Source organism: Fragaria vesca, linkage group LG3, assembly GCF_000184155.1.
Source record: "Fragaria vesca subsp. vesca linkage group LG3, FraVesHawaii_1.0, whole genome shotgun sequence".
Taxonomy (NCBI): domain Eukaryota; kingdom Viridiplantae; phylum Streptophyta; class Magnoliopsida; order Rosales; family Rosaceae; genus Fragaria; species Fragaria vesca.
In genome coordinates, this window is record NC_020493.1 from 24,395,768 (window position 1) to 24,412,141 (window position 16,374).

Sequence of the window (16,374 nt, forward strand, 5' to 3'; positions counted from 1 at the left end):
CTCGACTTGCCAAGGGTAGCACCCACCAATTCTACGACATCTTCGGTGAAGAACATAAGAGATAAGCCAAGAATTTCGACCCATATAGGAAATGTGGTGATCAAAACCCTAGCTGCATCACATAGCCTATTGAAATCTGTCAAAACAAAGAGAGACCTTCACGATATGACGACGCTTCTCCATAGAACCAGGGGCCTCCATTCACGATATGATGCGCTCCTCCTGGGGTTTGTGAATTGGAGAATATATCGATCCCTTTGCGCATGCATTTGGAGGTGATTTTTTAGATCTGACACAGACATAAGAGTTTTCATCAAAGCCCCAAGCTCAGGCTTTTTGCGCTTCATGGAAAGGAGACGACATGCTGCAATAAAAATGCAGTGAAACCGCAGGAGCGTTGGCAGCAGAATCGAAAGAAACCCTGCCTCTTTCACGGATGGCTAGGGCAGCGGAAAACCCGTTGGAGACCTCGTCGGACATGATGAAGGGGAGGAGATCAAGAGAGGAGGTGCTAGTAGTTGTGAGACACCATAAGAGACAAAAACCCTAGAGAGATAAAAATAGACGTTCTCTTGTGTTTATAAAAAAAAAAAAAAAGAAATCCGAAATACCTGAATAACCTAAGAAGCAATAATAAAACTACTTAACAATTAAGGTACACTCACAGTTAAGAAAGCCTATGCTCGAAAGATTAATCTCACCTTCTGCGGCTTATTACGCTTAGTTCACTGTTCACCCATGTCAATCACGAAATTGTGGTACAAGTCTCCTATAATAGACTCATAGAGATATAATCACCAACTAGAGACTTATCCCTTGCTTAGAACAAAACAAAACCCATCAGCCAAGGTTGAACCCAAGCCCAAATCCAACCCCTAACTAAAAGGGCAAAAAATACAGACATGTTGCAACGCCTTTTCCCTTGCTAGCTATCGTCGGCAAAAGGCTGGCCTCCCGGGCAACATCACCACTCGAAGTCTACCGTTGACGAAGCCCCTAGAGCCACTACCTAGACAACAAATCAGAGAAGCCAAACGACGCCCAAATCCTCGAGTGCCTCCAACCTTAATCATCTATTGGCTGGAACATGATCTAAGCCAACAAGTCAATCGCCAAACAACCCCTTCATTGATAAAATTCTAGTGGAACCAGCCCTCGTCACAAAGAGCCACAAAACTACCTCGCCTTAATCACCGACCTAAGCCTTCGGACGAACCAGCCCTTGTCACAAAGAGCCACAAAACTAGCTCGCCTTAATCACTTACCTAAGCCTCCGGACGAACAAATCCTGATTGGCGACCAGCATGAAAGAGCAACGGCCACGCCAAAAGAGCTCAAACCTTAAGGTTGATCCTTTGCTAGGTCCCATGAGGAGGATTAGATCTTTTGTCGTCATCCTAGTTGCTCGCGATGCCAAACCCCCTAGGTTGAGCCGTAGAGAGATGAGACAACGTTGAGAATCTTTCTTATGAACGTACTATCTTATATTTAAGTTATTTACTAAATAAAAAAAATAAAATTATGTAAATTCGATTCGGTTCATGTTAATTTTAAGAGACACTAACACATTATTTAACAATACATTCAACAAGCACAAACTTTTCTACTATATTATGAGTTACTGTAAACAAATTAGAATGCTGAGTAGTTAAAGATGTTATTGTAAATATTGTAACAAGCAAAAAGGATGATATTTTTAAACAAATTAGAAATAGTAGTTAAAGATTGGTTGTGAGTATGAAATTGTGGGTGGGCAGAGAGAAAAACATGGGATGGAAGTGCTGCATTTGGTTTTTCTCTTTCCAATTCCTTCCCTTATGTAATTTGGCGTATTTGTCTGATCAAAAGTTAATAAAAGTATTGATAGATTGGTAAAATCTTTACTTAGGTGTAGAATTCTTATACCTAAGTTCGAAATCGCTCTTCATTGTAGTTAAATCTCACTCTATTATTGGTGGCCAAAGTAGGAACCGTTCAAACAAGATCTCTCGACACATATTAGTCTTTGGATTAAGAGGATTTGAAAAGCCCTATTATTTACATCATCAAAGGACACAGGAATCCAAGCACATTTGATCATAAACTATTATAACAAGTAACCACTTGATGTCGTAATGTTGGTCAAGATGCTTAGTATGGAAACCTCAATTTTAGAGTTCTAATCTAAACTCTCACCCGTTTGTGGTCAACAAGTTTGTGCAACTGGATTAGTCGGTTTTGCCTGGATACTCGTGTGAATCTTGGTTCGAATACTAGCTGGGTGGGTGTGTTACCAATTTGTTAAAGTAACTGACATGGTTTTGTTGTCAGGCTCTCAATAAAAAGAGAAAAAAAGAAAGGAAAAAAAAAAATTACAACAGGGACAGATAATTCACGTCTGCCGAGTAGAATGAACATTCCAACCAAAATCGCAGGCAGATTTCCCCTATTCCTCTCTTCAGCTCCTCTCCTTCCCTCCTCCTCCTCCTGCTCTTCTCTTCCTTCCAGAGGTGCTTTTTCATCACTCCCAACTGTCAGTCTTCCTCTCCGTTTCAACCTTATCAAAAACGTACAACAAAGGTTTTCTTCTTCTCATCGTTGTTCTTCGTCTTGCTTCAGGCCTGCGCAGTTTGAGTTTAGTGCCTATACTCCACAGCCGCAGATTGAGACCCAAAATGGCTTGGAGCTTGGAGAAACTCGACGCCGCCGCCTTTGAAGTTACCCAGTTGGGAGTGGTTCGTCCGGCCACTGAAGCTCACGTTGACGAGGCTGTTGAGGCTCTTAGAGCTGGAAAAGTCATTGCTGTCCCGACTGACACGCTTTACGGCTTTGCCTGTGATGCTTGGTATGTGAAACTCCATTGCACTCCACCTGTTTGTTGAAATGCCTCACTGAGTCAATTTCGGGTTTTATTTTATTTTAAGAAAACTGTAGTTTTTGTGTGATTGCAGCTCTTTGGAAGCAGTTCATCGGATTTACGAGATCAAAGGGCGAAAGCACACGAGTCCTCTCGCAATTTGTGTTGGGGATGTGCTGGACATTACGCGCTTTGCTGTCACTGATCACTTGCCTCATGGCTTGCTTGAGTCTCTCCTCCCGGGACCTGTTACTCTCGTGCTGAGACGAGGTTTGTAACTGTATAGTTGATGCTGTAAATCAATAGGGATGGTTTTGTTTTCTGTTTTACAATCATTGAAGTTCAATGTTGAATATGAAAGGCTAGTTTGGGTGTTTTGCAGGGGAGTCGAGTATGCTTGAGAAGTCTTTGAACCCCGGATTGGAAAGTATAGGAGTTAGAGTGCCAGACTGTAACTTCATCAGGGGGATTGCCCGGGAACTTGGGAGTGCATTGGCCCTTACCAGTGCAAACCTAAGCGGGCAGCCTAGTAGTGTTAGCATCAAGGATTTCGAGAACCTCTGGGAACATTGTGCGTATGTTTATCAGGGTGGCGTGCTTCCTTCAGGCCGTGCAGGCTCAACAGTTGTGGACCTTACCAGGCTGGGAAAGTTCAAGATTCTTAGATCTGGAAGGTAAGCATAAAATCTGATTGATTACAATAAATTACGTTAGTTTACATGGCTGAGCGAAAGGAATTATTAGACATTACTGTTGATGCTTTTTTATTCGGTTCTGTCTGAAGTTGATAGGCCAGTAGTAGTTTTGCCTGTTACTATAGATGGAAGTATATGATTGCATTCTAGTTTAAAGATATTTTGGGTTGTTCGTCAAGTGCTTCCTTATAGATGTCAGTAGTGACAGTAGTGACACTTTCATTTTGTTTTCTTTTCTGGATCAACAAGGTGGTAGAATAGCTGAATAGGTACAAGGCTCATGATTCTCTGTAATAAGTAATAACTGATAAGTTTGGACCTCTGCCTTTAACATGAAAGGAACAAGTTTCTTTAGCCATCTTTGCTTTGTTACTCTTGATTTTTGTTGCTTTTGGCTCCATAGTTTGTTCTTTTCAGTCCAACTAAATTGGTCCATCAGACTACCAGTACCAGTATGAACTTTGTTTTAACTGTACTATGTTGGCATTGCAGTGCAAGGGAAGAGACTGTTGCTATCCTTGAAAGGCATTCTCTTGAAGAAGAAGGACCGTCTAGTTAAACCACACGTAGCCTCCATTCTTCAGATGCTTTGATATACTTATGAGTGATGGCTTGAACACAAGTTTAGTGACAAATATATTTGATGCTTGATTTTCATTACTTTGTAAAATTGTTATCGTTTAACAAGCGAAATGATTCTTGAATCAACACTCATCTGATATGTATTGAAAATTTATGTAAGAGTTTGTTGGGGAGCAATATTTCTCAACGACCTCCTGGAATTAAACCATGTTTTCTACATCAGAATGTTGCTAGAGATGTTCTAACGTCTTGTTTTTACAGTTAACCCTAGTCTTCTTTGTGTTCATTATTGTGTTGCAAATACCATTCTTTGCAGTGCCATTGCTGAGGGAATAGAATACCTCAACTCCTATTCCTCGTGCCCATGGATCTGTCTTTGCTTCTGGGGTATTCAATCATACATCATTTGACAAATTACAATATTCAATCATACATCATTCGACAAATTACAAACTCCATATAAACATCTCTGTGTATGAAAATATGTTCTCCTTTTTTCTGGACAGCGGCGAATAATTAGGTCTCTCACCTAAAATGAACCAGTAAAAAAGCAAAGAAAAAATAATGATCCACTTTGGTGGGCGAGCGCGTGTACTTCACTTAAGAAGAGTATATTAAGCTGCCGGAGAGTTGTCTTTCCCGCGACAGAAAGAGAATCTCGCATAACATCGTTCATTAGATTCCAAGGTTTTGCAATTCCATCCTTTCACCTCATTTTGCCCTACGCTAGCAGTATCGTACGCCAGAGTGGCCTCACCACGTGGCATTATCTCAGCCACAAAATTCGAATATAAAAGATAAATAGATAAAATAACTAATTAACTGTCGTTAACAGTGAAAATCACTTCTACAGTTTGACTCTCTCTCTTTTCTCTCTCTATCATCAACTCACATCCTCTGATAACTTCTACTGATGGAAATTAACATTAAGGGGCTCTTCAGATTTTTCGATGACGAAGAAGACGAGAGACTTGCCGAACCTGACAAAGTGCCATTGCTGCCACCTACGAGTCGACCTCGCCAAATCCAAGTCACCTTCAACCATGTTAAACTCAATCTCACGTTTCAGACTCACTCCCCCTATACCGTTCTCAATCCTCTCTAGAGGATTCTCATTGCAATCCACTTTTCTGCTGGAGAAGAGGACTTGCAGAAAGCCAGAAACATTGATGATTTTTTAACGTCAAATAATGAGGATGATTTGGGTTTTTTTTCATTGAGGTCAAATATAAAGGGAAGAACCTAGATCTCTTTTTTTTTTGTCTATTAAGACTCTTCATCTCCGTCTTCATTGAATCGAAGCCCTCCTCTCTTGAGGTGATCCAAAGTCGTTGCCCATTGCACACAAAATACCAAAGATATTGATAATCCTGGAGTGGGCGGCCATGTTCGTGACTTTGTTTTAGGAGAGTGAAACCAGCCTTGATCGAAGATGTTCGGAGTTGGGCTATCAAGAGTGAGAACTGAGAAGATTCTTTGACTTATGTTCGTGATCGGAGGACAAAGCTGGGTTGTCACCGTTCGTGATGCCGTTGAAGGAGCATGAGTGCCCAAATAGGATGTCTGGGAGTGGATAGAAATTGAGCTCCTTCCCCGTTGTTTGTTTGCGCTTGGAAATTTGTAGATATAGTTGTTGAAGCATTTGCTGGGTCCTCAAAATTTTCAGAGGAAGATTTTACCTTAACAGATCTTTTTTACAGCTAACGATTGTTATGTGCAAATTTACTGCCCTGCTCATCTCTTTTAGAATTTCAGAATGTGTGGACATAGTGAAGTCACATGGTTAGGAAAACTTTGACATATGGGGTTATTGTGGCGTATTCCAGTTCTTGCCGTACATTTACTACAAATCACAATTTAATTTGTCTTGAATCTTGATCCCAACTCATTTCTTAGTCATATAATTTAGATACTCGACCAAACACTAAACATACACATTGTTCCTTGCCTGATTTAATCACGATACTAGCAACGTCGATTATTATCCGAATGGATCAAAATTTGAGGGTTAAAATGTAGGGATGGGCATAAAAAATCGTAATCTCAAACCTGTCCTGAAATTTACCGGGACGGGAAGAGATTTAAATCTCAAAACGTTAGGCCCGTCCCGTCCTGTCCCGTTTATATATAACGAGATGGGACGAATAATTCAAGTTCCGTTTAGGCCCGTTCCGTCCCGTCTTGTCCCGACTATTTTAATGATTGATTTTTTATTGATTAAGATGTGATTTGAGCATTTTATTTAAGTGTTTTGATTTTAGCTCTTTGTTTCTTTAAGTTACTAGGTTGTCTTCAATTCAATAACAATGATGTTTAATACTTTAATTTGTTGATTGTTGTAGACTCTCTTCTTGCACCCTAGTAGTAATGACAAATCTAGAGAAAGTAAGTAGTATAAACTCTCTTATTACACCGTGTTGTACTTGTAGATATGTTACAAGTACTTATTAATACATAATAGAGTAGAAAACACTATGAAACTCTTTCTTTTACTTACAAGTTTATTTTCAACTTTTTTTATCCGGAATTAGGCCCGTCCCGTCCTGTCCTAAGGACTCAGGTGGAATGAAATCTAAAAAACGCAAAACCTGTCCCGTCCCATCCTGATTTTAATGTCTGGGACGGGCCATAAGATTAGCTCTATCCCGTCTCATGCCCAACCCTATTAAAATGAATCTATACATTAAACAATATATAATTTTGATTAGATCCCGTCACTGTAAGTAGATAAAGTTGATAGTAGTAGGTGGACTATGAACACATGAACAAACAAATTACAAGCAAAGCACACGCACCAAAATTAATGACTGCATTTTCTGTTGGTTTTTTAGATACCAAAAACGGGAGGAATTACCAAACAAGAAGATACCAAAAGAAACGGTTTTGTCCATTTTGCATGAGTCCAGAAACAATACCAAAATGCATCCAATAAATTAATTGCATTTCCAAAAATCCAAGTCCTCAGAGAAACACAAGTCCCTCTACCTTTGACAACTCATTTTAATCCCACCACCAGTTTCTCTGTCCCTCCCAAAATCCAGAGCCTTCTTCTTCTCCCCCTTTCACTCTCAGTACCTGTCTGAACATCAACACCAAGGTAAGCAATTGGGCATCTTTTTAACCTCTCTCTGATTGTTGGGTTTGCATTTCTTTTTAGTTTAATTGGTTCAAGGTAGCTGTTTTCTTAGTTTACTTTCTATTGGTTTATATGAAATTTGGAATTCAGTTTATGTGAATCAGTTTAGTGTTTGGTTGCTGGGAAAGATGAGCTTTCAGTGAGAAAGATCAAATTTTGAAGTTCTAAGAATTTGAATTTTTGGTATTAGTGTTTTGGGGAATTGGGAGTATCAACATGTAACCAAAAATGATGAGCTATTGTTGTATTCTGCTTTAGTTTGATATATGAAATGATGAGTTTGCTGATTTTGTGGAAATTTGTGCTTTGGAATTTGTGAAGGTTAAAGCTTTGGTGTTGCAGAAATGGCTACAGGAGCTGTACCGGCGTCCTTTACGGGCCTGACAGGCAGGGAGACGACGTTGGGGTTCACTAAAAGCGTGGATTTTGTGAGGGTTTCTGATTTGAAGCGGTTCAAGTCTGGCAGAACTAGAATTTCAGTGATAAGGAACTCTAATCCTGGATCAGATATTGCTGAACTCAAGCCTGCATCTGAAGGCAGCCCTTTGTTAGGTTGTTAAGCTCCCTCAAAATCAATTAGTATTATTCAACCTTTTCTCTAATGCATGTTGTGTTTTAGTACTTCAAACTGATTTTGGTAGCTTATAATTTGGAGGAAAGGGAAAGCAGATATGTAGTAATCACTATGTTTGGTTTGGTCGGCTTCCTGGTTTCTGAAAAAATGCTGTATGAGAAATAATTGTAATTATTACTAGTTAATTGTAACTCTTCGAGTGGTTGATGATTCACTTACGACGTAGAAATAGATCTTTCTTCCGTTGGATATCTCTCTAAAGAAACTACGTCGTAACTCCCAAAACATTCTGTTTTCTAAAAAGTAGGAGTCTTGCTTCAATTGGACCAAGTAATTGTGCTAGATTTTGTTGAACTAAATCTCACCTTGGTTAATAATGGCTGATATTTTCGCATCAGTTGAATAGGATATCAGGTAGTGGTTGCTTAATATTTTACCAATCTTTTCCTTTGTTTAAGCAGATAAGATGCAATTGCTAGTAGATATCAGCATTACAATTTCTTTCTTTCTACCTCTATGTGTTTCTTTAGTATTATCTAATTTTATTTTTTCTTTTGGTCTTTAATGTAGTTCCTAGACAAAAGTATTGTGAATCCATACACAAAACTGTCAGAAGAAAGACAAGGACAGTGATGGTTGGAAATGTGGCTATTGGTAGTGAGCATCCCATAAGGATTCAAACAATGACAACAAGTGACACAAAAGAAGTATCTGCCACAGTTGAAGAGGTAAGTGGAGCTACTTAGTTTTGAGCAAAATCTGTATATCAATGATATATGGTAATCCCCCATCAAAAAAAAATTGATATATGGTATAATCTCCTCTCTTTGGGTACTCTGATAGTCTGATTTACTTTTCCTTTACTCCAGAGATGATAATAACAAAGGTCTTAGTTGCAATGCTAAAGATAAGATTTGATTGAAAGTTTGAAACCATCTATCCTTGTAAGCTGTTCTGTTTTCTTTAAAAAAAAAGCTGTTCTGTTTTTATGGATAATGACTTAACAATGTGTTTTCCTCTGGAATTTTTTAAAGTTTTGAGCTCTGGAGAATAGATGCAGCTATATCAGTTAGAATTTTAAAAAAGTAGCTGACTTACTGGTTCCTGCAATATTATTAAAATAACTGTTCTGTTGGTAGGTGATGAGAATTGCAGATAAGGGTGCAGATATTGTTCGGATAACTGTTCAAGGGAAGAAAGAGGCAGATGCTTGTTTTGAGATTAAAAATTCCCTGGTGCAGAAAAAGTAGGCCTGATCTAACTTATTTCCTTTGGTATTCAGAATCTACTCTGTACATTGTACAAGTATTGACCATGTTGTTATCTGTGGGTGCAGTTACAACATACCTCTGGTGGCAGATATTCATTTTGCCCCTTCTGTTGCATTGCGGGTTGCTGAATGCTTTGACAAAATTCGTGTCAACCCTGGAAATTTTGGTATACAAATTAACCATGTAACAGTTTGTCTTGTAAATGAAAGCAGTGATTGTGGGTTTATTGAGGTGTTTTGTTGCAGCTGATAGACGCGCACAGTTTGAGAAGCTAGAGTACACAGAAGAAGACTATGAGAAAGAACTCGAGCACATTGAGCAGGTTAAATCATAACTCCATACGTTTTTGGTCTCTTCTAATATGCTTAAGTACAAGCTTCTATTCCGTGTATGTATATATGAGCCATGCTAGGTGAATAACCTTTAGGTGTACCTAGAGCCCACCTTATGCGGTAGCTAGTATGGCATAGCCAATTCAACTATCAGACAAATCATAGATTTTAATTAAATGGTGTGCATGTGCCACATTAACCACATACAGTGACTAGGTGGTTCATCTAGCATTATTGGGCAAATCTTTACCATGAAACCCATGTTGCTGTATCGTCAAGTACAATGATGCTTCTTAAGGACATCAAATGTTATCAGTGTAGATGAACTGGGGATTTTCAATAAGCACATTATATCAGTTGGTTATGTGAATCCTCACAATTCACTACTCATTTTATTCGGGACTTCATATCATGCCTCAGCTTGGTTCAGATTTTCCAAGAATGTGATCTATCTAAAATAAACCGATTTATCATTATTATATATGACCAATGAGCAGTTGCTACCATTCAGTTCATGATAATGTAATGACAATTCTGTTCTCACTTCACCAGGTTTTTACCCCATTGGTTGAAAAATGCAAGAAATATGGAAGAGCAATGCGTATTGGCACAAACCATGGGAGCCTTTCAGATCGTATAATGAGCTATTATGGGGATTCACCTAGAGGAATGGTGAGCAAGATATTCTGTCTTTTGCTGAAAATACTACGAGCTTGTTTGCTGTAATTACAATCCCATTCGGGATCATCATGCAGGTGGAATCTGCATTTGAATTTGCGAGGATCTGCAGGAAATTGGACTTTCATAACTTTGTATTTTCAATGAAAGCAAGCAATCCAGTTATCATGGTACAAGCTTATCGTCTTCTTGTGGCTGAAATGTATGTTCAAGGCTGGGATTATCCATTACACTTGGGTGTTACTGAAGCTGGAGAAGGTGAGGATGGACGAATGAAATCTGCAATTGGTATCGGGACCCTTCTTCAGGTATGATTTTGTTCTTGACTGTAATTATATAGAATGGCTGATTTGTGGAGAATTTTAATGCTGTGGTATTGTCAGTGGTTTAAATTATAAAATCTTCAACTTTAAAGGTATTGTCCTGGTTTATGTGCCAGTAATGTGATATCTAAGGTAGTAGCTGACATAAAGGATAAATATCAGATTGCTATAAACTACCAATTGTGCCTACAATAGATATATGTTAGCTTCTCTGTGGTTGTGATTCAGCACTTTATAGTTGGACTTAGCTTTAAGTGTTACATTTGGTATAATGGAACTTGGAATTATGTATGCAGGATGGTTTGGGTGATACAATTAGGGTTTCACTTACTGAAGCACCCGAGGAGGAGATAGATCCCTGCAAAAGATTGGCCAATCTTGGTATGAGAGCAGCTGATCTCCAGCAAGGAGTGGTAGGATTCTATGACTTCCTGTCTTTTAATAACTTCCTTCATCCATTATTTTAGAAAATGGAAACTCATCAGCTTTCTTGATGGCTTTAACTGTATCAGGCTCCATTTGAAGAGAAACACCGACATTACTTTGATTTTCAGCGGCGATCTGGTCAACTGCCAGTGCAAAAGGAGGTCAGCCTTTAAGATCTTGATATGGAATCATTTTCTGCCTCATAATGTTTCTCTTAACTGATGTTTTGATGAATGAAAACCAGGGTGATGAGGTGGATTATAGAGGGGTCCTGCATCGTGATGGCTCAGTTCTGATGTCAGTCTCCCTTGATCAGTTGAAGGTACATTTGACATTAAACATCATCCTTTATCTCCTATTTTATCTGTCTCTTTCAGTGGGAAACAAGTGTAGGGATTGAAATGTTTTCTGAAATTCGAGAAAGTACATTGACCTTTTCCCTTCTTCATAGACACCAGAGCTTCTGTACAAGTCACTTGCTGCAAAACTTGTTGTGGGCATGCCATTCAAGGTTCAGTTTAAACTTTTTAGCTTTGAGATTGCATAACATCAAAATTTACCATGATCATTCATGTGTCAATTTTGTTGATACAGGATCTTGCAACAGTTGACTCTATCTTATTGAGACAACTGCCACCTGTTGACGATGATGACTCTGTGAGAACACCACCTGAACTTTGCTTCTCTTCTAGTTGAAATAGTGACTAATCTTTCTCTCTCTCTCTCTCTCTCACACACACACACACACACACACCTACTATGACTTACTATTCAATACATTGTCATATTGTTTGAGCGTTATACCCAATTTTATTTGTAAGTTAGTTAGCTCACTGCAAAAATGGGAATAATGTGATAACATTCTTTATATTGTGATCAGCGCCTAGCTCTCAAAAGGTTGATCGATGTAAGTATGGGTGTTATAACGCCATTATCAGAGCAGCTCACAAAACCGTTGCCAAATGCCATGGTTCTGGTGAATACGAAGGAATTATCAAGTGGTGCACACAAGCTTTTGCCAGAAGGTACAGCTTGTTACAGAGTTTTTCGTACTGATGCTTAATTGACGAAAATTTATCATAGTACTGTATATATAAATGTTTTACCGGTGGCAGTTGACGTCAATTGATAGCTATCTCTTTTAAGAGGGTCTAGTTCAATTGATAGCTACCTCTTTGGTGTCAATTGATATGACAGGCTTTGTGTTGGGCAGAAGATTACCCTGATCATATGTAGCTTGCATTTCTTATTATGTCAATTGCCTACTTCCCAGGTACACGACTGGTTGTCTCACTACGTGGTGATGAACCGTATGAGGTTCTGGACCTTATCAAACGCCTGGATGTTACAATGCTTCTCCATTACCTGCCATACAGTGAAGATAAAATAAGCCGAGTGCATGCAGCAAGGAGGTACAAATTATATAGATTTTCATTAAATTATTATTGAGATAAAATTGCAATGATAAGGCCTCCATGGTCCTAGACAGAGGATCAATGATGTATTATTCTTTGATTTTATCTACAAGTGCCTATTTGTAATCCTTATCTTTCATTTATTCTATTGACATGTCATTTACTTTATTGTACTAGGCTATTTGAGTATTTGGGAGACAATGGTCTAAACTATCCTGTAATACACCATATTCACTTTCCGAGTGGAATTCATAGGTAATTACAAGATTCATTCTCTTCCCCTTTGTTAGAATTCTATGGAAATAGTACTTCTGGCTTAATTCCACTTCATACAGGGATGACTTGGTTATTAGTGCTGGTACCAATGTGGGAGCCCTTTTAGTAGATGGGCTTGGAGATGGCCTCCTATTAGAAGCCCCGGACAAGGATTTCAATTTCATTAGAAACACATCTTTCAATTTGCTACAAGGTTGTAGAATGCGGAACACAAAGACGGTAGGACTTCTCTCTATGCATACAATAGAATTGGACATTAAATGAAAAGATGATGGTATTGAATAATTGTTGTCCATGCATAAACCTCATTTCAGGAGTATGTCTCATGCCCATCATGTGGAAGAACTTTGTTTGACCTGCAAGAAATAAGCGCACAAATACGAGAGAAGACATCACACTTGCCTGGTGTTTCGGTAATTACCTAATTCTTTTCTCTGTGACTAAATGATCCTCACTGAAGAACTCATATTTTTAGTAACAGAAATGGATTGGTAGTTTATACTTTATACTGTATTCCCTTTGTTAGATTGCAATCATGGGTTGCATTGTAAATGGACCTGGGGAGATGGCTGATGCAGACTTTGGGTACGTTGGTGGGGCTCCTGGAAAGATTGACCTATATGTTGGGAAGGTATTTCCAATTTCCAGCTTGAAATACTTTTAACACTTATTTTACAATTGCACATAGAAGACATTACTTTTCCATCTCATATTCTGCAAAAGCACCTTATAACCGTAGTTATTATCATCCATTTGTTGAAATATCAAAAGGGGTGAACTTGACATGAGGTTGATTGAATTCTGTTTCAGACCGTGGTGAAGCGTGCAATAGAGATGGAGCATGCAACTGATGCCTTGATCCAGCTAATAAAAGATCATGGCCGCTGGGTTGACCCTCCTGCAGAAGAGTAAGCATGGAAATTGTTAATGCACACAGGGGAATAAGAGGAAGGTAGTCCTCATTCTGTTTTATACAAAGTTCCCATAGTTGCACTCAATACATGGTGACTGGAGCATAGAAAGATTCATGTGAAATGTTTCTCATCTAGTGTACAAAACAACAGTGTAATGTTCCCTTTGATAATTGAAAAGATTAGGGTTTAGACTGTTTGTAGATGGTGCAAACTTGATGCTTATCAGTCTGTTGAGAGATATCAGTTAAATCCTTCCTTGTATCCTTTATATCGGTTGTCGATTTTGTCAGCCAGAACAGCCAACCTCACCCCCTACCAGGTCATATCTCACTTTTTCTGTCAGCATATCTCGAATCCGGCCATTTGGCTTCTGTGGTCTGATCCGTATAGTAGCATATGCATGACATATATGATGGTAAGCAGGAAGATTGGGTACTTGCTGCATGGAGGGGGAGAGACCAAACCATTAGATTTGCATTAAGTTGACAACAGAGAATGGAGAAGGGATTCAACGGAATCTCTATCTCCAGCTTTGGTAGTCCAAATCGACTTCTGGACAAAGGAAGAACATTTTGGGAAACTATATAGAGGAATCGTGGAAGGTCTGAGTTACTGTCATGAATTGAAGATAGTTGCCAAAGGAGCTTCGACAGTTAAATGAGGAGCTTCAAAGTATTCTTTTGAGTTTGGATACACAGCTGCAGAGGTCGGATTGAAGAGGAGCAAGGCGGTGGAAGAATTGAGTAAGTTGATGGGTTATGAGTTTAGACAATTTCATGTGTGAATATGTGATCATCCATGAGGTAATTAAGGTGATTAGCTAAAATGAGGTAATTAAGGTCCCACAACTCGGGTCCATTCTAAATTTCTAATCCAAATCCAAAGAGGAAACCGACTAATAGAAAAAGGAAACAACTGATTGCATTACTAGCCAGCCTTATGTCTATAAAAGGGCAGCCGCATGGTAGGTTGCTTATAAATATCATTCGATCATCTCCTGCCTCTTAAAACCAAGCAAAACCCACAACCTCTTTCACTAGATTTGCCAATTCTAAACTGTGAGAATATGATGGAAACCCAGCAACCCTCTGCAAGCGAATATCGTTCCCACTATTCAGAACGTGATCTCTACGGTTAACCTGGGCTGCAAGTTAGATCTTCATCAAATCACTGTGAAGGCTCAAAACGCAGAATACAATCCCAAGCGTTTGCATTCCGTGATAATGAGAACGAGAGATCCAAAGGCCACAGTTTTGATCTTCGCCTCTGGGAAAATGGTGTGCACTGGTGCCAAAAGCGAAGCCGAGTCGGAACTCGCAGCTAGGAAGTGTGTACGAACCATCCTGAAGATGGGTTTCGCCAAGTTCAAGGATTTCAAGATCCAGAACATGGTTGCCAACAGTGATGTCAGATTTCCGATCAGACTTGAAGGCTTGGCTTATGCGAACCCCCAGTGTACGAGTTATGAGCCGGAACTTTTTCCGGGGCTGAGGTACCGCATGAAGGAACCCAAGATTACTCTTCTTGTATTCGCGTCGGGGAAACTAGTCATCACAGGTGCAAAGCACAGAGAAGACATCCATAAGGCCTTTGAGGTCATATACCCTGCTCTTGAAGAGTTTAAGAAAGTATGCTATAGCAGTATAGCTAGCTAGAAACTTAGACTCATGGGCGGATCTAGCATATGAGTCCCTAGGACTCAAGTCCCACCCAGATGATTTAAAGAAAAAATAATAATACTACACTACATAGAGTTAGCCTATAAAAAGAAAAATTACATCCATTTTAGTCAGTCCAAGTCCCATTCACCAAGGGAGGTAAATTATATAAGGAAAATTACATATGTTTTTTTATTCTATACAAATCTTAGTCCATGTCACAACCCACCCAAATGATATATGTATCTCTACATGCTTAGTGATGCAAAATTTCAGAATTTAGGTAATTATATTTACAACAACTGAAAGATCATTCTCTACCCTATAGATTAGGGGTGGGCATAAAAAAACCTAAATTTCGGTCCCGTCCCGGTCCCGTCCCGGTCCCGTCCCGAAATTTGATGGGATGGGACATGATCTATGTCTAAAAACACTAGGCCCATCCCATCTCGTCCCGTCCCGTCCCGTCCCGTCCCTTTGTTCTCAACGGGACTGGACGCGGGACTGAAAAGTTGAGGCCCGTCAGGCCGGTCCCGTCTCGTGTAAAATATAGAGTAATATCAGCCATTGATTTTTTTAGATGTTTTGATCTCAGCCTTTCATTTTTGAACCCTAATACTAACACTCTTGCAGTCTATCACTCTTTCGCTCTCTGTGTCTTTCAGTCTTTCACTCTTTCCTCCTCCTCGCCTCCGCTTCCTCCTCACAAACTATAACCGGCGACGAGGCCTCCGCTTCCTCTTCCCAGGCCTCGACTTCCTCCTCCTCTTCCTCTTCCCAGGCCTCTGCTTCCTCCTCCGTTTCCTCTTCCCTCGCCTCCGCTTCCTCCTCATGAACTATAACCGGTGACGAGGCCTTCGCTTCCTCCTCCGCTTCGGACCATCGCTACTTCTGTGAATCCTTCCAAACGAAGCAGCAGCAACAAGCACCGCGCCTCCTCCTCCTCATCCACTTCCTCCGTCAGGCAGGATTATTTTCACTCTCACTCTCTCTCTCTCTCTCTCATGCTTTTAAGCTTCACAGTGTACCCAATTCTGTTGCTTGTTTTGATTATTTTTTGATTAGGAATTTAGGATGGTTGATTAGGATGGTTGCGATCAAATATAGGCTTTGAGTGATGCGGTGGAAGTGAGATGGTTGCATCTAGTTTATATGAATTAGTTATACTGTTGATTATGCTATGTCCATTCTCCGGTATTGTCATCGATGATTAGAGTTGAAATTGTTTGTATTTGGAGCAGCTTGGAGTAGCTTGGAG

General features: G+C 39.6%; 3 protein-coding genes across 3 annotated transcripts; all 3 read left to right on the forward strand.

Moving 5' to 3' along the window:
• Window positions 1–2,423: 2,423 nt before the first annotated feature.
• On the forward strand, window positions 2,424–4,356 carry LOC101290937 (yrdC domain-containing protein, mitochondrial-like). Its single transcript, XM_004294979.1, has 5 exons — window positions 2,424–2,489; window positions 2,599–2,824; window positions 2,931–3,106; window positions 3,219–3,510; window positions 4,024–4,356. Exons 2-5 carry the CDS (start codon window positions 2,655–2,657, stop codon window positions 4,088–4,090), a joined length of 705 nt encoding a protein of 234 aa, XP_004295027.1. The 5' UTR covers window positions 2,424–2,489; window positions 2,599–2,654; the 3' UTR covers window positions 4,091–4,356.
• Window positions 4,357–6,937: 2,581 nt separating this feature from the next.
• On the forward strand, window positions 6,938–13,659 carry LOC101291219 (4-hydroxy-3-methylbut-2-en-1-yl diphosphate synthase, chloroplastic-like). Its single transcript, XM_004294980.1, has 20 exons — window positions 6,938–7,210; window positions 7,571–7,801; window positions 8,394–8,551; window positions 8,963–9,069; window positions 9,160–9,260; window positions 9,340–9,416; window positions 9,979–10,098; window positions 10,182–10,412; window positions 10,724–10,840; window positions 10,940–11,014; window positions 11,098–11,175; window positions 11,305–11,364; window positions 11,448–11,510; window positions 11,734–11,878; window positions 12,127–12,265; window positions 12,446–12,523; window positions 12,604–12,763; window positions 12,859–12,957; window positions 13,071–13,175; window positions 13,355–13,659. The coding sequence occupies exons 2-20, from the start codon at window positions 7,594–7,596 to the stop codon at window positions 13,454–13,456; spliced, it is 2,223 nt and encodes a 740-aa protein (XP_004295028.1). The 5' UTR covers window positions 6,938–7,210; window positions 7,571–7,593; the 3' UTR covers window positions 13,457–13,659.
• A 624-nt stretch (window positions 13,660–14,283) lies between these two features.
• Window positions 14,284–15,951, forward strand: LOC101298303 (TATA-box-binding protein-like). The gene is made up of 4 exons (XM_004296161.1): window positions 14,284–14,288; window positions 14,540–15,086; window positions 15,393–15,399; window positions 15,782–15,951. The coding sequence occupies exons 1-4, from the start codon at window positions 14,284–14,286 to the stop codon at window positions 15,949–15,951; spliced, it is 729 nt and encodes a 242-aa protein (XP_004296209.1).
• Window positions 15,952–16,374: the final 423 nt, after the last annotated feature.

What these genes read in the sequence shown, in the direction of transcription:
- LOC101290937 (XM_004294979.1), top strand. Translation starts at nt 2,655, where the DNA reads ATGGCTTGGAGCTTGGAGAAACTCGACGCCGCCGCCTTTGAAGTTACC. An exon ending in GGCTTTGCCTGTGATGCTTG is followed by an intron (nt 2,825 to 2,930) that starts GTATGTGAAACT and finishes GTGTGATTGCAG; the next exon opens with CTCTTTGGAAGCAGTTCATC. An exon ending in TACTCTCGTGCTGAGACGAG is followed by an intron (nt 3,107 to 3,218) that starts GTTTGTAACTGT and finishes GGTGTTTTGCAG; the next exon opens with GGGAGTCGAGTATGCTTGAG.
- LOC101291219 (XM_004294980.1), top strand. Translation starts at nt 7,594, where the DNA reads ATGGCTACAGGAGCTGTACCGGCGTCCTTTACGGGCCTGACAGGCAGG. An exon ending in AACTGCCAGTGCAAAAGGAG is followed by an intron (nt 11,015 to 11,097) that starts GTCAGCCTTTAA and finishes AATGAAAACCAG; the next exon opens with GGTGATGAGGTGGATTATAG. An exon ending in TTGACCTATATGTTGGGAAG is followed by an intron (nt 13,176 to 13,354) that starts GTATTTCCAATT and finishes ATTCTGTTTCAG; the next exon opens with ACCGTGGTGAAGCGTGCAAT.